Source organism: Sinohyriopsis cumingii, chromosome 11 (assembly GCF_028554795.1).
Source record: "Sinohyriopsis cumingii isolate HCF-2022 chromosome 11, ASM2855479v2, whole genome shotgun sequence".
Classification (NCBI taxonomy): domain Eukaryota; kingdom Metazoa; phylum Mollusca; class Bivalvia; order Unionida; family Unionidae; genus Sinohyriopsis; species Sinohyriopsis cumingii.
Window position 1 is genome coordinate 93,462,801 of NC_142971.1, and position 22,787 is coordinate 93,485,587.

Sequence of the window (22,787 nt, forward strand, 5' to 3'; positions counted from 1 at the left end):
CCGTTTTTTTCTTCTTTCTTTTTAGTTTTTGGGGTTTTTGTTTGTTTGTCAGTTGGTTTTGTAGAGATGTGCAAAATCTCACCGTAAAACATTTTCCATTTGCATTTTCTCCAGAAACATGCGACCCGGTAGATCTGAAGCATTGCTCTCAATACTACGTTGACCCATGCGACTGCACAAAATTTTACCAATGTGCCCAGAACCAACTCCAAATGTTTTCCCAGCCTTGCGGACCTGGGACAATATACAATCATAAGACTTTGGTCTGCGACCATCCAAATGATGCCATATGTCAGCCTATGCGTCCATGGGAACGCTGCAACGTTACAGGCATGAATCATAATAATCGTTTACACATACAATACGAACCAGTTTTAGACATGTTAAACACTTGTGTAAGAAATTAATGGAAAATAAAAAGGAAATATTTGATATTTTTCAAGAAAAAGAAACAATATAAACTAATATATATATATATATATATATATATATATATATATATATATATATATATATATATATATATATATATATAATTTTAATTTCTCTCACCGCAAGACCATTCAGTCATCTAGGTTTTAAAGCCATATTTATTTTACATCAAGTTATGTAATAACACTTTCGGACGTTACTAAAGAATCGGAACCATCATTTGCCATTATGTTTAGTCGCATATACACACATACAGTGAGATCAAGATGTAAGCATCACAGTTTGAAATAAAATTTGTGTCCACATCACATTATGATTCGCTTTAATCTCCCTATACTGTATATCAGATTAACATTTGCAGCTGGTTTCAATATTTTATCTTCTTAAAGAAACATTTTCATCAGACAGATTGTGTCAGAAAATATTTACCTGGCAATAAGCATTGGCCTGTCTTCCAACCAAATTAATAATTTATCAAGGAATACAAAGTGTTAGGCGTGCTACAATCTATATAATTCATACATGCTTTATCTCTTCTTTTCTGGTTTTATTTCAGAAAGCAGGATGCAACATCTACTCTTTATGTGTCATAAAATTGTCACAAGCACCAGCAACACTTCGAATAGTGACCAAAATACAAACGGTATCAAGGAAGAGATAATGATGCAGACGATCTTACCGACAGTTTTTGGAGTTCTAGTTCTTGTCATGTTAATCGGCTTAGTTATTTATCGATACAAAAGGTAAGCTCGTGCTCTCTATAAATGAATGTGGAAACACCAAAACAAGACTAAACAAAAAAGTTTTAATTAAAAAAAAATAATTACCCAAAACACACAGACGCAGTCGTATGATCCTATACCAGGACGTGGGGCACTTGGAAGGATTTAAGTGGTTACCTTTTATGCCATGCAAAATACTTTGCACAGATGTTACGGATATTACAAAGATTAAACTCTCCAAATATTTCTAGGATGGAAGAATCTGGAGGAGCCAAAGTTAGGGATAAACAGTTTGAACTGTACAGAAGCTAAGCTGCGTAATTCCCTCTCAGATGAAGCCAGATATATTAGCAGTTATATGAATGCAAACGATCAATACTTGGCAAAGTAGAGTGCTTGTTAAAATATTTAGTGAATGTCGTTGGCTTTATGATTTCTAGCTTCCTGTAAAGATAATTTTCCTGATCTGAGTTGAACTGATTTGCTTCTACTGCCATTTCATTTTCAGACTTTCTTTTTATATAGTCCAGTCAAATTTGGTAGTACCGTTTTATTCTTAGACTGCCTTTTAATATAGTCTAGTCAAATTTCCCTGTGCTGTTTTGTTTTCAGACGGCCTTTTTATATATTCTATTCAAATTTCCTAGTACCGTTTTGTTTCAGACTGCCTTTGTATATAGTCTAGTCAAATTTCCTAGTGCCACTTTGTTTTCAGCATGCCTTGTATACAGTCTAGTCAAATTTCATTCTGCCATTTCGATTTTCAGACTGCTTTTATATAGTGTAGTTTAGTTTCCTAGTGCCATTTTTTGTCACTCTGCCTTTTCATACAACTTAGTCAAATTTCCTGGTGCTGTCTGCATGCAAACATTTGTCTTGACATTAGTCATGGTAATTTTGGATTATATTGACATTACATTCCTCTATAAGCAACGGGATGTAAATGTTTCTAATTAGTTTGAAAACCCACACCTCTAACTGATTTTCAGTGAGCATATGTCAGGCGGTAGCGAAGTCAATGAAGATTATAGGTTCCTTCGAATCACCAGATTCTCTATAGTATCATTGTTAATTCCAGAAATACCATGCGCCTCTTCGACGAATCATTTGTTTTTTATTTATTCGAGGCGGTATAGTGGAAGTTTTTAAATTAAAAGCAGCTGTTTTGTCTTTGAAAGGCTGAGTTATTGAAGGAATTAGGAACTTCGACAAAAATTATGCAGATGTGAGCTGATATGTTCAACTTTGACGTTGCTAATAGAGTAGCAACCAGGTCCAAAAAGATATCTGAGGGCAGTACGTTTAGGTATTGTTTCGACAGCGTTAGGGCTATTACTTTTAGCTGCTTGCGGATTGGCTCAGGGTGCTGTGGGTGTTACTAGTCTACAATGTATATCTAATTTTCATTCTCGTTCCACCCCAACCTTAATTTGCAGGTGTTAACCCCAAGGAGGCGTATATACTCTTACAAATGTTATTTGTAATTCTTGCGTATCTCATGTAACAATACTCTGTCTTTCTGCTCGATTGCATGATTGGCAGGCTACACAAGTGTTTGATTGATCCGACAAGGCTGTGTAGTTTTTTTCTCAGATATGTATAGTGCAGGATTTAGATGGCTGGATTGGCTGAGACTCTTGCCTCTCGTGCGTTGACGTTGATGCGTGCACAATGTACATTGTCTCTAGCGATTAAGATATATTCGAAACAAGTTGTAAAGCTTTAGTTTGAGAGGAACTTGAGTCAAATCATTTGTTTTCCTTCTCGAATGGCGCAGGCATTAATTCTTGGGCGCAGTAAATTAAGTGCCCGGGATATGGCATCGTACTCAGAAGTTGCTTTCACTACAAATATGTTATAGTTAAAATGTTTTAGTAGAGTTTGGTGAAATCAAACTTTGTTTTGACCATACTTCTACTCCGAATTTTTTCGTAACTGCATCGTAGGTTTTGATATGGCCTGCCACGGACACACACTTGTTAAAACTCATGTTTAGGATGACTAAGTGCGTTATAGATGTCAACATTTCATATCTTAGCTGGGCGTTTTCATCCATGTTAGGAACAGAATCCTCCGGTAATCTCAACAATGTGAGAGGCCTTGGTCCCTTTGGTGGTGTAGTGAACAGCTTATTGTTTTCGTGGAAACGACATTAGCATGGAAGGTGTCTGCTCTTGAAATACTAGCGCGTCCGAATATGTCAACAAGCATTGTCTTAAAGAGTTTACACTATACCAATAAAGAGGTATATTTCTCAAATGAATGTTGGTCGATAGATAACGCAACATTCGACTATGTGTATGGATTTAAGATGCACTTGAGTGTCTATAACATTGCGATGGACAGTGGCCACAAATAGGTCTATCGGTCTTTCTTTGAGACGGGAGCGTGGTATAGGTCAGCGGCTCTTACTAAGAATCACAGTCCACTGCTATGCGAAGATAATAATTAGTTAAGGAGCCTGTGCAACACAGTACGTGACAAGTACCAGTAACACCGATTTCATCACATATAATTGGGTTGTTCTTTTGGTTATTTAGCCGTATCACGTCCTGGATGGCACCGAATTTGTGCTGAAGTGCGGTCTTACCAGGAAAACTGGCCGTTAATGTGTGCCATCTGAGCATCATCGGTCATAGAATGCCAGAATAAAGTTGAGCCGAGTAGCCTCGCCACTAGAGATACAGCTTTATATAAAAAGCGCCAACTTCAAGAACATGAATCTTTCAGCGGCTGAGACATTGTTATTTAACCTGGCACATCATCGGTATATTAACGGGTTAGCATGATGGTGCGCTTGTAACCAAAGATTGCCTTGTGTACATATCGACAAACGCTGATGATGTGGGTCTGTGGTATGGTACAGGAAACATTGATATGAGCGTCTTCCTATGTTGCATTTGAGACAGTTGCCTCTCACTGCATCCGCTTCATTGTCTCCTGGCGTTATTAAAACGGTCCACGGCAAGTATACGGGCAGGGGTGATGTGAAAGCCATGAATCGACCTATAGTCCGGACTAGAGTAAAGCTACAGAGCACATAGGAGCCGAACACGGATTTTTTGAAAATATACATAGATCGTGGTGTTGACTGACACTATGCAATCCGGGCCTAATTAGGAGCTTCCGGAGTCTAATGTGGAGGGCCATCCCGACAATTTGGCACAGGCTTGAGTTTACTACGTGGATGCGGTATATGGTGGTAAATGGCGGAACGAAATCTTTCGCTACGGAAATGGTTTTCACAACGATGTCAACAGCACGCAATCTCGATTTCGTGCTTAATGGCGTCTATCAAGTATGCAGTTCTACGGTCGATGCAGATTGCGCAGTTGTCGGAGGAAAACAGGACATTAATAATGACCTAATGTCCGGCAATAGGTTGAAATTGGATGCTCTGGCAGCCTCAGTAGACTCGAGGAGATGTCAGATCAATCTCAAAGTCACGCCCTTTTGAGAGCCACAATTAGAAATGGACAAATAAAGTCAGATGTCACCTATTCTAAACTTCGCTGACCCATCTATGTAGTGCTGGGGTGGTATAATGAACGACCTATAGGCATATATATATATATATATATATATATATATATATATATATATATATATATATATATATATATATTTCATTACCCGCATATTCTAATCTTTTACAATTTCGCCATTTGTATTCATTACTGTTATGACAGTAACATGAGTCATACACCTAGTCATAAAACTCCTTAATCAGAGCTTTAAATGTTTAATCTTACGTGATATCCGTCTTTAGAGGGCGTTATTGGAGCCTCATTAACTATCTAGAGGGGCGCTTTCCTGGTCACGAAGGACTCATTCACCATTCTGAGTCAATAGTCCTGCTCACACTGCCTACAGAGCAGAGAACTAGCATTGTTAACCGACTGCACACAAACAGAAACACGCTCACAAAGATTTTCCTCTACAGACCTTGCTTTTCTCTTAGGGCTTAGGTTCATTTTAAAGTAATTTTCAAGGATGTCAACTTCAGTTGCTCGTTTGGTCAGTGTGCTGTGTTCTTCAATTGGTCTTCGGTCTACTGGTTGTGTGTTGTTGCGTGTTTTTTGGCTTCGATGGTTTCTTTTCATTCAGGCTAGAAGATATTTTTTACAAACTGTTTAAACATGTCGAAATTTGCCGGCTTGTTTTCCAGACATCTCTCGAAACACCCAATTTAGTGTAGTTACTTCTAGATAATTTGTATTTGCACTCGTATGACTGTGATGTAGGAAAGTTAGATGCGGGTTCTTCTCCAGTAACGCAGAGTATTGTTTTTCTCCGCTTGGTCTCGTGGAGCAATGTGAAAATCTTTCACATTGTTGTTGGCAGAGTCTACGGAAATTACCGTCTCATCCACGTTGCTAAGGCCACTTGTCCCTCTGCTAGATGCCGGCCGTTTGTTTCGGATGCTCTACATTGACCGATTTGTAAGAGTAAAGCTGCATAACGAAAATAACACCCTAATTCTAAACCGAAATGACAGTGTTTGGCTTTTTGCATTGATCTATATAATGCGTCGCAAAGGCCGAAACATGCAGACAACATTGCAATGAATGTCAATATGAATGCAACGTAGTCGCCAATTTGCGCATCCAATCTTCTTGATGGTCCCAGCACAGCTACCATAGATTTGTTTTACTAGGAAAAGATCTACCAGCGTGGGAATGCTTCCACATCCCACCCTGAGACAAGTATGGACTGGCCATAGTGAACATCTTAAAGACAGTCTTGTGCTGATCTAGAAACGCGCACAGAAGGGAGCGTTAATAAAAAATCCCTGAGAGACCATAAGTTGTCCATCTACTGGGATAATGCATATGACTGATCTGTACCCCCTTGTGTGGCTTTCTCTAGGCAAGTCATTTGAAGTTTCTTTCTCTTCGCGTATCAAGATAACACACACATAAGCTCGATGAGTCATCGGTCTCCAACTAGCTTAGTTCATCCATAGCCAACGCGAGGTTAGTGATGACATTTATGTCACTTGAAATAGGATCAGGTGGTATCATTTTTGTCTCGAATATGGACTTTCTAGTCTATGGTGAGAATTCTTGAGCGTGGAACTGTGAGCATGCTTCTCGCTCTAATGACCTAGACGCGGATACGGTGTATGCGTCTAGAGCTTTTGACTGCTTGTGTTTTTGACGTGGATCCAGAGATGGTCTTTCTTCACGCTGATATGGAGTTGGTGTCGGCCGTTGGGTATAAAAACTGCTGCATCACAAATACCTCACTCTCCTCCATGAAATAACAATTAACGAAGCAATTCGATTCTGTCTCTGTATGTCAGTGTCTAGTTTCAGCCTTTCAGATGCCTCCTCTAAAATGGATGTTAGGTACATTATGATATAAATGGCTGAAATATTGCCGATATTAATATATTCCACGCCTTGGGGCTGAACAATCAACAACGAATTGGAAATTACATTTAATAGCACTTTTGCAAACTTGGGTTGTAAATTATCGATCCGAAGAGGTATAGATATCAGTTATTTACATGTAGATACTCTCATCATGTATTTGTTTAATGATTAGCTATGAATAGAATACGATCTGGTTGATACTTTAAGGGTAATAATTATGTATTGCCAAGTCATGTAATGTTATCAGTTATCAGTTTTTAAACTTATTATTATTTTTCTTGCTCCAGTACGTAAATGTTGTTTAGAATTGAAAAGATAGCACGCGGTTCAGTTTAAATGTTTGTCAGTTCTTGTTATTACAAATTAAGAGGTAGCTTTCAATTTGAACAACACTGTTCATGTCTCTATACCTAGAAATAATGTAGTCAATAAAATCAGTTGTATATATGTGTTGACTATACACAAATCAATTTTGATGTATACAAATGTTTTAATACTTCATAAACATTACACGAGCTGTGAACGATAGGGGATCTAAAGAAGGAACGTAATGATTTGAATTATTTGAAACCTATTTCAATATTTTTTATTCTTACTCCAACACTTACATATTATTTAGAAGTGCAAAAATTGCGGTTTTTAATGTTTGTCGGTTCTTCTGTTTCCAACTAAAGAGGGTGGCATTTATTTTGAACATAAATGTTTAATTCACTAAACTTAAATTAATAATCAGAATGTAGGAAAACAGTAATTTGAAACATTGGATTCACTAATCATTAATTGTATGATCATACTTATGATATTTTCAAATTTTATGCAGAAATAAACGATACAGTTGATTGAAATAATGAATATGTGGTAATTGGCGATGTTTTTAGTTTAACAAATGAACGATAATATCGTTATTTTTAGATCAATAATCTAAACGTCTATGAGGCTGTTTTCGACATCTGTGTTTATTACAGTTTATTTGAAATATGGAAAACACAAAATACAATTACTGATAGGAATATGTGGAGAGAACGAAATCCAATTAAATGAGAATGTTTAGATTTCGTTCTTTTTGTAGAGTACATCTTTATCATAACTAACGTGGAGTAATAGTTCCTGGCCTGGCTTTCTTCAGAAGAACTTAAAACAGTATATGAATTTAAATTTAGATTACAACAATATGATTGGCTAAAGTTTGACTTAAAATTGACCAGTTATGTTTTACAATGGTTAATATAAATTTAAGACTTCGTTGATGAAATATGGGCCTAGTTATAGGACTAGTCACTACTTAATATAATACATCTATTATTTTGATATACCGAAAAACACAAGACATTTTCTGAAATTGAATACATCTAGATCAAAGATTAAGTAATAATAATATTTTATACATAATATAGAATTTGCAAAACTTACAATAAGATGAACTGCAAAAATAACTCATAAGAGAAATCATGGATTTCAAACTGGCTAATTCTGGAGGACAAAAGGAATAAATTGGTGGTTGAGTTATGTTTACAAAATGGGGATAAGAATACGATCTCGAGCAAACGTAATTGAGGAAGTATAATCGGCTTCATAAATATTTGTTGCTTAAAATGCAACAATTATGAAATGATTCATAATCTATAAAAATTGGATTTAATTTATACAAAATTTGAGAAACAAATTTTAGGGGAGACATGGTGGATACATATGAGTTTATGTTTTACACTCAAGAAATTATTTTAACATAGACTATTAAATGGCAGGGGAAAAAAACATGATTACCTGTGGGGGCAACCAGAACAGAAGATTTGTTTTCTAAGCAAGATTTGTTTGTATGCACAGTAAATTACTATGGGCTACTCCAAAATTTGATTAATTAAATTATTTAACAACCTTTGTGGAGTTGAAAAATTCCTGGTTTTCTCATTTCTTGCATTTGTATTACTTATTTGCATGTGTATGTCTCTGTGTATCATTTTGTATCCGTGATGACACAATTCGCTTTAATACAAAAAGCTCCAACTATAAATCTATAAAGGACCGGGACAATTAAGTTTTCCACGTTGAATTGTGATTTGTGGCTGAAACATAATCAAAATTGTACGAAGTACTACATCTGATACCTGGTCTCTAATCGGACTAATTAAAAGTCTGACAACGGCCTTCACAATAATTAATTCGTTAAATGAAAGAATGGAAATTCACATAAATATTGCAAGCTCCAATTATACATACTGGCAGTATCTATAACATATTTATCAGTCCTACAAATGGAATATATTTGACACGTCTGAGCAATAAATTATTTTGTATCTTCACTGTAATGATTACATAATATGAATAGGTCTAGTTCACACTGTGCACAGTACATGTAACTCATCATCCACCCTGCTGATGGAAAGTGTCACACAAGCCTGCACACTTACAGCAATCCATTCTAGATTAGTATGTTAATTATAATTAGCAAAGTTCTGTTGTGTGACAGTGTCGTGTTGTCTGTCAGCATTCTAATAGCCGGGCCACACCTGATCAAAACGTATACATGTGTTGTGTTTATTTGAATTTATTTGGGTTGATATAATAGTATGTGAAATGTCACCAAGATGCATCTCAAACTTTATTTCTCGTTATATTTGCAGGCCCTGTGATCCGGTGAAACCAGAAAGGTATGCCAATGAGTAATCCAGGTTTGCTGCTCCTCATGTCTGGAACATATTGCCAAATGAATGTTTGGCACGTTGTTACGAACATGGGGAAGGCGCAACTTTTAACTAAAAAAATATAGTTCATAAAGCATTTTTCAATCTTTTAATTTTGATTTTCGTGTGGGCTTCCTGTTCTAACTATTAGCAATGTGTGCAGCCTAGATTCGAAATGCTTTTCTTAACTTTCTCCAATGCTTTTACACCAACGCCTTGAATTTTTTAATTAATATTTTGTAAATATTCTGTGTATGTATGTATGTATGTATGTATGTATGCATGTATGCATGCGTGTACGTATGTATGTATGTATGTATGTATGTATGTATGTATGTATGTATCTATGTATGCATGTATGTATGCATGCATGCATGCATGTATGTATGGATGGATGGATGGATGGATGGTGTATGTATGTATGGATGGATGGATGCATGCATGCATGCATGTATGTATGTATGTCCTCAGTTTTTCATATTAATATGCGTAAATTATCGTCACTATGGTTTAACAATAACTTTTACAAACGCTATCACTTTACGTTAATATTTGTGTGTTATGTGTCTGATATTTATATATCCCTGTCTCTACAGGTCGATCTGTCTCGATCGTTGGTTGATTGTTTGTTATAGTAAAAGTTCCTCAGATCTAAATTTACTTGTTGTAATATCTGACGTTAAACAAAAGTTCTTCATCTTACATCTTGCACCACAACGACCATCCAGTACTAAAACTCCAGTTTATAAATGGTCTGGTTCTGTAAACATTCCATGTTGGACTTTTGTTTATAAAGTAGCCCTTTGCCAACAAACCAAGAAAAAGTTTAATTTATTAGCATTGTCTTCCGTCAAGAAGGTTTGATATTTTTCATTAATGATATTATTACTTCAATCACATTGTCTTATTCGAGTCAGCCGTTATTGTTAATATACACATCATGGTTTGAGATCAACATATGGCATAAGCAAGGATCACTCTCTCTCTCTCTCTCTCTCTCTCTCTCTCTCTCTCTCTCCACATATTTATTTCAAGCACAGTATGTCCCATAAAAGAAAGCCATGTCCAACTGTAAAAATGATGTTTATTAACGAGTAATAAATACTTTAATTTACAATATATAGATGATAATTCATCCTGGACGGTTTTGAAAAATCTCTTTCAAAATCTGCATTGGCCATTAGTTGACACTTCTAAAGCACAAACTTGTACTGACCGGAAAACACAACATTGAACAGGAAATGGTTACTATTTGGGTCCGGCCTATCACACAGACACCATGAGTTATCAACCCACTCGTAGAATATACATATTTCCTTCACTACCCTCTCGTAGCTCATTCGTCGGCGATTCAAGTACGAACTACAGGCTAAAGAGAGTCATTGGTCTCCAACCAGCTTAGCTCGTTAACAACCATAAAGAGATTCATAACAATATTTGTGTCAGCCGCATGAGGAACAAGCAGTGTTTTGTGATTATGATTGGGTTACCTCTGTGTAAGCATCACGGCATCTTTTCGAAGGATGTGAGTCCAAGTGATACTAACCTTTTTGTCTCGGAGATAGATTTCAGCTCTTTGGTGTATGTATGCACTTTGTTATCCGTGTGTGTGTGACATGAATTTGGCATGAGTTTCTCTCATTGTGTTACACGTGGGGTGTAGCTCTCGATAAACCAGCCGTGATAATTTCCTGCTACTCGGGACTAAGATGGCAGGTTGCAAACGAAGATTGTAATTTCGTAGTTTCTTGTATTCCATGCTATTTGGTTTAAACATACGGTATAGATGACTGAAGAAAACAAACAGATTTTGTAAATTAATATGTCCTGCTGCCAATTTAGTTTTACCAGTTTAACTCTGGGGAATGTTTATTTCTAAATAGTGGTCTAAAGAGCTCGTCTTTATAGATCACTAACATGGCACATCCGTCCGCCTGGGTTCAACTGTCAGTATGTAAGAAAGCTTGCCAGTAGCTTTCATTGAGCCCTTCGTTCTTGCCGGGATTTTTCTCCTTCCTGCACCAGCCGCTATGTATAATTGATAATGTGTTGATAAATTGCTTTATTCCACAACCAACTCTATGAAATGTGTAAATAAGAGAGCGGACTGTTTTATATGGCTTTGTTCTGTGTACATTAAGCGATGCTGCCCCCTTAGTGTTACCACACGAAACACTTTCCTTGCATTCAGATTGTGTTTCCTTTCTACATTACCGATATTGTATTGGCTGAACACTTCATTTAAACCTGCATTTTATAAAACCCAGGGGCATGATTCGCCCTACAGAACAGTCCTAACGAACATCAACCACGAACAAAGAGTATGGTCGTCGTTTTCGTTAGAAATATACTCATGGCGTCAAACTAATTAAAATATTTTGTTTGGTGTTTTTTTAAAAACAAAATATAATGTCCGTTTTTGTTTTCCCCGCCGGCACAGGGCACTATCCAGGACTTGGAGCATGGTATCTGTATGTGCCACCTGAAACATGCGAAAAGTGGGCTCCACAACGTACAGCTGGCCTCATGCTTTACTTGCTGATTTTAAACTGGTTGCCCAGATTTATGCACCTAGAATGCTGCTTAAATAGTAAATAATTTGTAAATATCATTTTTTCACAAAGATGTGCAAATGACACCTTTGGTATCATAATTGCACGAGTATATTTAAACTGGATTAATAGTATTGATGACTCTTCAAAGAAATAACGTATATGCTGACAGATTATTTCATATAGTTGCGCGAAATCTGTAATTGGTCAACTTAGTATTATAACACGTTGCTTTCTTTTCAACTGTATACTGAATGTCTACATGACCGCTGATTACTGTTATTGTCAAAACACCATATGCAAATCTTTCAAATTTACTTGCATTTATTATCTATATGCAGAGGAAATTGTGCAGCTTTCAATAATTTGGTTCTCTGTTGCGTTGCTATTGATACCTTCTTTACCAACAGAAGCTGCTACATCAAAAGCCAGCCTGCCCTTTTATTAAACAGCGATTGAGTTTTGCATGGGTAAGATTGTTCTTTTTTTTGCATGTTATTTGTTTACGTACCACTGACCATTTGGTTTTTGTTATATACGAATATGTGTTACCACTGACGAAAAGTTATAATGTGTTGCCTATTTCATTGCGATCATATTTTTATTTAATTTCGTTAATGTTTGCTTTCATTTTACTTTACTAATATGTGTCCAATATATCCGTTAGAAGTTATTTCACATTTTCACTATAGGCAGAATGTTTAATGACAAAAATGAACAACGTTATCGTACATCATATTGAAGTTAAATTAGCTTCTACACTACACACTCTTGCGCATGGAATGGCTTGGCACCTAACAAACTTGTTGATTTCAAAAAATGGTCTAATACTTCAATTACCTTACACGAGCTATGGCTGATATTTTAAACATTATGACGAAGAATTGCCAATAATTGTGGAATCTAAACAAGGCACGTGATGTTTTCAATTATTTGAAACCATATTCTGTATTCTTACTCTACTACTTAAGTGTTGTTAGAGTTGCAAAAACTGTATACGGTTCAATTCAGGTCTTGAGTTTTATATGTTTTTTTTTTCTTCCAATTCAACGAATGTTTTTTTCTCTTGAACAAAACGGTTCAATTCCCTATGCTTTGAACTAATATTGAGAATTTAGGCCAACAAAATCATTTAGAATTAAATAATGGCACTTCTGTTTACGTATCGTCATAATCATGGTACTTTAAAGAAATCAACAATCACTTAGCTGAATGAAATAATGCCTTTATGGAAATTGGGGATGATTATAGTTTAATGATCGGCCGATAATTTGATTCCTTAATTACAGTAGTCTTAACACTCCAAGACCACAACTGGTTGTTTTAGATACCTGTAAAAAATGGTTTAGCTGTCTTCTGGGAAGCACAAAATAACTGTACTCGCAGGAATACGTGGAGGAAATCAATCTGATTATACCAGGTCATTTGGATTTCTTTCGTCTCTTAGAAAATACATTGTTCATAACTAGCGAAAATTCATAGATACAGGTCGGGATTTTCCCAAAATAACTTCAAACAGATTGTGAACTTTAATCTAGTTTTCCAGTAATGTGATGTGCACTTCATATTTTACTTTAAATATACCTGTAAAATTGGGTAAGTGTGGCATTAGATCTGTAATTTAGAATGGTGAAATATTGACCACAAGATAGGACTGACCGCTCTTTATTCTAATAATTTTGAGTTTGTAAATGTTGACAAACGCAATACATAGACATTTAATATTGTCTTACGTATCGATCCTAATTATATTACACTCGTAAAACAGATAATGCAGAATTCTAAATGATGGGATGCTGTATATATTGTATATCTTGATCAACCATTACCCTATGCTAATAATCCATATTCAGATATGCAATTTATAACTATTTATGAGCTCACAAGCAATTACATTTAAAATAGTATCTTATGTACATTCAAAATAGACACAGTAATATTAACCTGAGAAATAACTATTACGCCGAATCAATGATCTAGACACGACTAATTAGATCAATCGGTATTAGGATGAAGAAAAAAGGATTATATATAATTTGGTATGAAAAATTAGTAGAGGATGTGAATACTGTCTCAAGCAAAATAGCTTTAGAAAGAGACTTCATAAAAACAAACTTGTTATTTAGAAAAGAGCAATTACATGATGAATATGATACATAATCTACAAACATGTAAGTTTGCAAAAGCATTTTTAGAGACGACAAAAAGATACTTACATTGAATTAATATAAGGAAGTATTTTCACGATTGCAGTGGAAACATTTTTCTTCACTTGTCAAAAATTGCAGACTTTGTATTGATTAAGTGCTGTATGAAGCAAATGTCTTTGATTTGTTTCATTATGGGTAAGTACGATAAAGGGCTTCATTACCACATCGTTAAAATTAAGTTTAGCATGTTGGCTATAATTAAGAACAGTAACCTTTCTCAAATTTAACAGTTTCTGATAATGTTTCTTTTCTTCCTAAAGTAAAAATAGTTTAATTTCATTTGTGCATTTATTGTACGGATTGAAACAGTGAATATTGGTGAAATGTGGATCCTTGGAAACATGATACAGTTGTCGCGCGACGGTATTCAGAGTTTATTATCTTTTAAACAAAGAAGGAAATTAGCGTGAGTTCATACTCGCTCATATAATGTATGTAATATACATCTCGCCATTAAACGTGTAATAAGAAATTGGATTATACAATATTATATTCATTTTTTCATACTGATCCAAATGATCTAAATTTCTAAACCACAGTAGCATGCCTAAAGTACACAACAAGCTAAAATAACTAACTGAAAAGGCTAAAATATTCATGAAAGTGCCAGAAATGTAAGTTAAGGGTGAGATCGAATGACGATACAATTGTTATTTATTTTGAGAAAGAATCAATTTCGCACATACTTTTCAACATCTGTCGTCTATACAAAACGAAGGAAAAACAACCTTCAATTCTAACAAATATTGCGCCCAAAGAGTCATAGAAAGAACATAAATCCCATGGCATTGAATGTTTGTCTGTGCATATCCGAGTGTCCAAAACACACAAGTCTTTAAATGTCCACAAAAACAATTACATTTTCTTCATGGCATTCCAATTTGTTGCTGAAATTTAATTGGGATTTTAGAACGTAACACCTCTATGACCTAATATATGGTCAAAGTATTTAAATGTCTGACAGGAACCTTCATGGCAATTTTTAAAAACCTTAAATTGCCATATCTCCTAAAGAAAAACACACGTTCGAATTATACATACTAGCATTAACTATAAAATGATCGTCAGTTCTACACATATCATTACATATCTTAATCCTATGTTTATTTGAGTGATTTGAGTCGATAAAGTTGTATGTGGCATGTCACCAAGATAAATATCAAACTTTATTGTATGTCTCTTTATATAATTTCAGGCCGTATGATAACTTGGATCCATCTCGGATGACAAGAGAAAGGTAAGGCATTGAGTAAACTAGGTTTGTCGCTCCTCATGTCTGGAAGAGTTCGCCAAATTGTCACTTATATCTGATTTAATTCATATTTATTTTAATTTAATTGTTTGTCAGTTTTAAAGTTTTATTCTATAATATGCTATTATAATGAAAATGTATTCACTGGAGATGATATTTTTCCAGAAAATTAGTAGACCTGAATCATTCATTCGTAAACACCAGGTGTTAATCTAAATCTTGATCTTGGTTTAGAATTTATAGCAACCTTTGTAAACAAGTTATATTTTATTTTACATAACATGCACATGATCAATTGACCACCTCCTTCGATTTCGCAATTCTGGTTTTCCATTACTACGCATTTGTTAATTTTAATAAAGATGATTTGAGAAAGATTTCTCAGTATTGGGTTTTTACACTGATGTCAAGTTATTTTGATGTAGACAGATTTTGAGTTGTTATTTTTTCAGATCAGTATTATTCAAAAGGGTTAATTCTTTTTTCTTTGTAAAAATTTTGAGGAGTGCTCACACAGAACTTTTAGAAAGACAGTGCTTACAAATTTAATTTGGATTTCCAACACCGGAGTACCATTGTTTGTATTTCTACAAGGAACTATAGACAAGAACAGTACTGACTACATTATACGTCATCGTCATCCATCTTGGATTTTTCATCAGGATTCGAACTTGAAATTATTAGGAGCTTTATTACTAGGAATGTGCAATTTAATTCTTGGATTATTCTTAGATTAGTTTTGATTTGATTCTTGAAATCGTAAGTTCTTCTCCTTTTTTCATTTGTGCATAATTCTTGCTAAAATAATTCGGATGAAATTGTTTTTATTTAGATTTGAATTACGCTAGTTTTTGAAATCTTTAGTGAGATCGACAAGTTTTTTTTCTAAAATGGCAAGAAAACTGGAAATCTTTCTTTCAAATCCTTCCCAGGAACAATTAAATCTGTTTAAAACAGATGAACTGATTCAACTTGCCAGAAAATACGATCTTTCAGAAGGAAAGGCTTCCTTAACGAAACAGGAAATAATCAATATTTTGGTTCAGCATTTGGTAGAAAAGAATGTTGTGGATAAAAGTGCTCTGGTTTCAGTCACTAAAACTGTATCAGATTCTGACACACAAATGAAGGAAGTAGACTAAAATATAAGATGGAATGGGAGTTCCGGAAGCCCGATCTTCAGAAAGATAAAGAAGAAAAACAAATGCAATTGGAAAAATAAATTGGAGAAAGAGAAAGAACAAATGCAATTGGAGAAGAAGAAATAAGAACAAATGCAATTACAAGAAAACAAATGCAGTTCTAATATGAGAAAGATGAGAGGGAGACAGGAAAGAGAGAAAGAAAGACAAATGCAGTTACAATAAAAACAAATACAATTAGATCAGGAGGGAAGAGAGAAAGAGAGGGAATATCAGTGTAAAATGAAAGATATTTAACTGGCAAGTGAAAAGGATATTCATCCTTCAAATCCAAAATTTAAGTTTTGATCTTGCAAAGAACATTAGATTAGTGCCCACGTTCAGAGAAAAAGAAGTAGGCAAATATTTTCCTTATTTTAAAAAAGTTGCTATAAATTTGAAATGGCCAAAAGAACATTGGACTCAGTTATTACAATGTCTACTCACTCTGTAATGGTAGTGATATTTACTGTTCACTGTCAGTTCTCCAAAGTGGTGACTATGATATGGTCAAAGAATGCATCTTAAGGGGTTATGATTTAGTCCCTGAAGCTTATCGGCAAAAATTCAGAAACTACAGAAAAGAAGCTGGACAAACTCATGTCGGATTTGCTAGAGAAAAAGAGCAGTTATTTGACAAATGGTGCTTAGCCAAGAAAGTTGAACAAGATCATGAAAGTCTTAAACAACGTATATTACTTCAAGAGTTCAAAAACTGTGTCCATAGTGACATTAATTCTTATCTTATTTTATGACTTTTTATTTCTTCATCAAGAGAGACTGCACTATTTTCCTTATTACATAATATTAATGGAAACATTAATGTGACATTAATTAATGCACAAACCACTAAACATGTAAATATATTTACAAAAGTACAATGATGGACATTATACTTCCGCCGTTAAATATTTCTGCCTTACTAATATCATATCCAAGATGGGAAGTAAGGGAAATTCAGAAATATATGACCTGATGATAACATTCTACGGTCATCCCTGGTATCCCACTGACCTTGCATCAGATCACCTCTGCATTATATGACATCTTGACGTATCAGTCCCTAACCATCCACATTTATCTGCTACTAAGAGAAACCTCCGTATGATAAATAGAACCAAACTAATGCATGACATCCAAGCTAACCTAACAACTTGCTTACCTACTACCGCAGAACAACTCGATAACTGTCTGCGTTCATTACTTGACAAACATGTCCCAGCTACCAAGTGCAGAGTATCAATTCAGAAGTGTTCTCCATGGTATAGCAGTGTTAGGGACCAGCTTCGCACTGCTAAAACAGACCGCCGTAAAGCTGAGAGGCTCTGGCTTTCCACCAGACTCACTATTCATAAGCAAATCCATGAAGTCGCTAAGAAGAATGTCAAAAATATAGTCCATACAGCGAAATCAGCCCACTACAGTACTAAGATCATGGAAAGTTCCAGCTGCAAAGAGCTCTTCGAGATTAGTAACAAGCTAATGCCAACTAACAAATCAACACGACTTCCAACTACCTTCTCACCAGTCGATCTTAAGGACATGTTTGCAAATTTCTTCCATGACAAAGTACAAACCATTAGAGATAAGCTTGACACCACAATTTCAATTGACTCGTCCTCACCATATAGCTGGGATACAGAATTTGAGCGGCAACCATTGGCAGCATTTGATCCTGTCTCTATGGATTTCGTACGTACAATCGTGATGAAGAATGCAAAAATGTCATGTGAATTTGATCCAATTCCAACATCACTGCTGCTTGAGTGCTTATATCCAGTATTGCCTTCACTAACTGATGTTATTACTACCCCTCTCTCATTCGGGGAATTACCATCATTTTTCAAAACTGCCATTGTAAAGCCTCTGCTGAAGAAATCAACACTAGACCATAACGATTTAAAGAACTACCACCCAGTTTCTAATTTCCCATTCATATCAAAAATCTTAGAAAAGGTTGTTCTATCCCAGCTTGTATCTCATCTAAATTCAGACAGTCTTTTTAGCAATGTGCAATCTGCATATCGCCCTTGCCACAATACTGAAACTACTCTTCTAAAAGTAGTTAATGACATTCTCTCTGCGTTGGATTGCGGAAAGATTACAGTCCTCACCCTCCTTGATTTGTCTGCAGCATTTGACACAATATACCATGATATATTACTTCACCGTCTCAAGCATGTATTTGGCATTCATGATACAGCCTTACTTGGTCAACAGGACACAAACTGTATCTGCAAATGGAATACACTCCAGCCCAGTTGATCTATGTTGTGGTGTTCCACAGGGGTCTGTTCTTGGACCTTTTCTCTTCATTCTGTACACTCAATCGCTCTCAAGTGTCATATATCATCATTTAGTGTCTCACCAATTGTACGCTGATGACACCCAAATATACAAATCTAACCATCCAACTGAAGTTGATGCTACCATCCAAGGTGTAGAGAGGTGCATTTCTGATGTGAAATCATGGATGACATGTAACAAGTTGCAGATGAATGATGATAAAACGGAGGCCATTCTGATCACAATAAAAATACTTTCTCATTCACATCCTTTAACCCAAGCAATAAATATCAGCAACACCAACATTAAATTCACACAATCAGTACGAAACCTAGGTGTTACTCTGAACAGTACTCTCACATTGCACCAACATGTCATGAAAATATCCAAGGCTGCATATATTGGCATCAGCTCAGATCTCAAATATCTTTCAGTTGATGCCACTAAAACACTTGTGTGTTCATTTGTACTTTCAAGACTGGACTACTGTAATTAATTATATCTGGTTCATCTCAATATCTACTCCAGAAACTTCAAAAAGTTAAAAACACAGCTGCTCGGATCATACTTAGAGCACCACGATCAGAGCACCTCCCAGCTGTTCTGTACCCTACACTGGCTATCTATTCGATCCAGAATCAAACACAAACTGTGTTCTCTGTGCTACGTTTCACTGTCGGACTCTAGTTCAACATGCCTATCCGACCTCACCCATGTATGTACACCAGTAAGATACTTACGCTCCTCTTCTAACAATCGTATACTCATTATTCCCACTATGAAAACAAAGTCATATGGACAGCGTTCTTTTGCATACCAGGGCCCAACAACGTGGAATGAATTTCCCACTGAACTTAGACACAAAGACACAGTGATCACATTCAAGAGGGCTCTCCAACCTCACTTATCTCGACTGCAAGAATAAACTTAGAGACCTAATAATGTTTCCTACCTGAAATATTCTCAGCATATTTTTTATTTTTTAATTTTTTTCTAATTTCTTGGTGTTTGTGTTTGTAATAATATCATTATAGTCTTTATCTTATAGGTGTTGTCTAATGTTGTAAAGCGCTTAGAGCTTCTAAAGATTAGGCGCTATACAAAGTCATTATTATTATTATTATTATTATTATTATTTTTAATATTATTATTATTATTATTATTATTATTATTATTATTATTATTATTATCTTCAAAGCAAGTTTTACAGAATATCCAACAATCTAGACATTAGTGTGTTTCGCACACCATATAAGTAGTATTGGCAGTATAATATATATTATTTTGAAATATAGTCGTTATAAACTAATAATATAAACGAAACATGAAGCTATACCATACTTACAATAATAGCTATAAAGTATACGTGGACAGGAACATATGTGTTAATGTTAACACTTATTATATGTGTATTGGAATATATACAAATGCATGAAGGAATTGTGTTAATATAGGCAATATGCACCGATTATTGGTAGAAGAATACCATAGAACTTGAATTTGTGAGGTAAACGTACATATATGGCCACATGAGCAACAAAACTTAAAGGAGAAGAAAATGTAAAGGAACATTGATTGCGAATGGCATACACAAGACTATGCAAGATTCTTGAAGGAATTGGAATTATACACATTTGACTAACATCAGTTACGTTTTCTCTTCCCGGCAAACAGGAAGTCGAAATGTTCCAACTATATTTTATGGTAACCAAAAGTGAAACGGGTTCAATGATTTAATCCAAAAGCATTTTGAAAGATATTCATTATGCTCAATTTAATGTATTACTTTACGTTTGTTCTAATCGATCGGCAGCCAAACACATGAACTTTTGCCATGTCATATCATACATACGGGCCGAATTTGTTCTACTCTATTACCCACAAAGCTGTAATATAGGGTATCACATTCACGAACCCACAATGTCTCTTGGAGTCTTTTATCTTCTTAAATCAGCGCGATTAAAAATTTGGATGATTTAATATGAGAAAGCGATAGAGAGCACGTAAACATATTTTCTCAACATAACCCGCTAACAAAATCAATAACAAATCTGTATTTTATTTACTATTTTGTAAATGGGCAATCAGAGGAAGCATCGCAAAATGAATCAACGCGAGGGAAGGAAATCTAAAGGAATCAATGAAACATTTGCAACAATCAATTAAATCAGCAATACAACATAGTTTGAATTATCCTGGACGTAATTTGTAGGTATAACTTCCGCAAACCTATTTGGCTTATACTAATTAACATATCTTAGGAAATAATGCAAAACTGGGTCAGTAGTACCTGACAAACTGTTCACCAATGCTCCTTAAGAAGGGCGTACATTTCTATTTATGAAGCTCTCATATATATATATATATATATATATATATATATATATATATATATATATATATATATATATATATATATATATATAGTCTGGCAATAGTCTAAATGGTGTGCCACAATGATGTGCACAAGAATTTGCATCACAGCACTGTCCAACATATATGTTCAATAGCGATCCTTTGGCGATACATGAGTAAAATCATTTAGTCACTTGGAGATGATTGTATGCATCTTATAAGAAGATGTGACAATTAGAAAGCAAAGCACTCGGGATGCCGGGAAATTGGCCCATAAGAGAAACCTATGTAATGCGGTTGAAAAGGAGTTGATCCTAAACAAATCTGAATGAGTGTCACGGATGGGTTTGCTATATACATAGTGGACGTTTCGTCGTTCGAGGTTTCTGATGCTCGCACTTCTGACAAATATTAAATTTGTATGCAAGACAAGTCAATTATTTATACTAGTTTAGCGGAATAATCATTGACATAGATAGAAGGAATAAAAACTTCCATACAATTAGGTGTTGCATCCAATGAGATACTAGAAGATCTAGACACTTTTCATTATCAAAAGTATCCTACAAAAGCAACTATGCGTGCACAGCATGTCGACTTACAAAAGAAAGAAAAAAGAAGAAAATAATAAGCTACCCATTGTTGTTGGCACATATCAAGCTGGTTTCATTAAAAGTAACTATATCGTGGGAGAAAACATTCTTAATCTGTATGATATTATATTTAAACAAAAGATATAATTATGATAAACTGCTCGGGTGTAAACAAGTTAGAAAATCCATGTTGTCCTTGGGAATCAAGAACACGCTGTCAAGTAACATTCTGCGGTTTCCACAATGCTATACTAATGAAATTATATATATATATATATATATATATATACATATATATATATATATATATATATATATATATATATATATATATATATATATATATATATATATTATATATATATATATATATATATATATATATATATATATATATATATATATATATATATATATATATATATATATATATATATATATATGGGTTGATTGATGGTATGTTCGGTGATTTAGAATAAAATCTGCATATACTGGATGAATATATGTTCTTATGTGCAATGGAACAACCAGTGTTTCTCTTTCTTGTACTTGTGTTACGTGTAAGAGTGTGGTTTTGCATATATGTGTGTATGTAATATGACAAACAGTCGTTTGAAGAATCTCAAAAGATACAACTAGCAATAACATGGGTCCAAATTATACATAGTAACGTTATCTGTACAAATGATCGCCTGTCTTACATGTAGAAAATGTGTCACAAGTCTTAGAAACAAATAAGTTCAGAAACAAAATATAGTGATACTTAACAGAAACTCACATTCCCACAATATATGTAACTCATTATCAGCCATGCGAATAGAAAATGTCACACTTATATTATTCTTCACGCTTATATTGATCATTTGGGATCAGTATGTAATGATACTTTATCAATTTTCTTTTTTGAAAGAGTAATATTGTCCGTAATCTTTCTACTATGTGGATCATACTTCTGCAGAAGTGATATAAATTGTGTTTATTTGAAGTTATTTGAGTTAATAAAATTGCATGTGGCATATAACTAAGATACATATCAAACTTTGTGTGAAAACAAAACATTTCGTTATTGTTTCAGGATCTCTATAATCTCAGATGGATCTGTGTGGACAGAAAGGTATAGCAGGTATTTTTTCATATTTTTCTTC

At 34.7% G+C, this 22,787-nt stretch overlaps 1 protein-coding gene across 5 annotated transcripts in view; it reads left to right on the forward strand.

The window, feature by feature from the left end:
• Positions 1 to 22,787, forward strand: part of LOC149789018 (uncharacterized) — a 72,731-nt gene that overhangs the window by 42,774 nt on the left and 7,170 nt on the right. For 2 of the 5 annotated variants that reach the window (XM_089975176.1, XM_089975175.1), the window contains exons 3-7: positions 115 to 330; positions 989 to 1,175; positions 9,154 to 9,180; positions 15,171 to 15,212; positions 22,718 to 22,765. In XM_089975176.1, coding sequence (XP_089831302.1) covers positions 115 to 330; positions 989 to 1,175; positions 9,154 to 9,180; positions 15,171 to 15,212; positions 22,718 to 22,765 — 520 coding nt within the window. The remainder of the gene's footprint in view (positions 1 to 114; positions 331 to 988; positions 1,176 to 9,153; positions 9,181 to 15,170; positions 15,213 to 22,717; positions 22,766 to 22,787) is intronic. The other 3 variants (XM_089975178.1, XM_089975179.1, XM_089975180.1) reach the window with 3 other exon arrangements.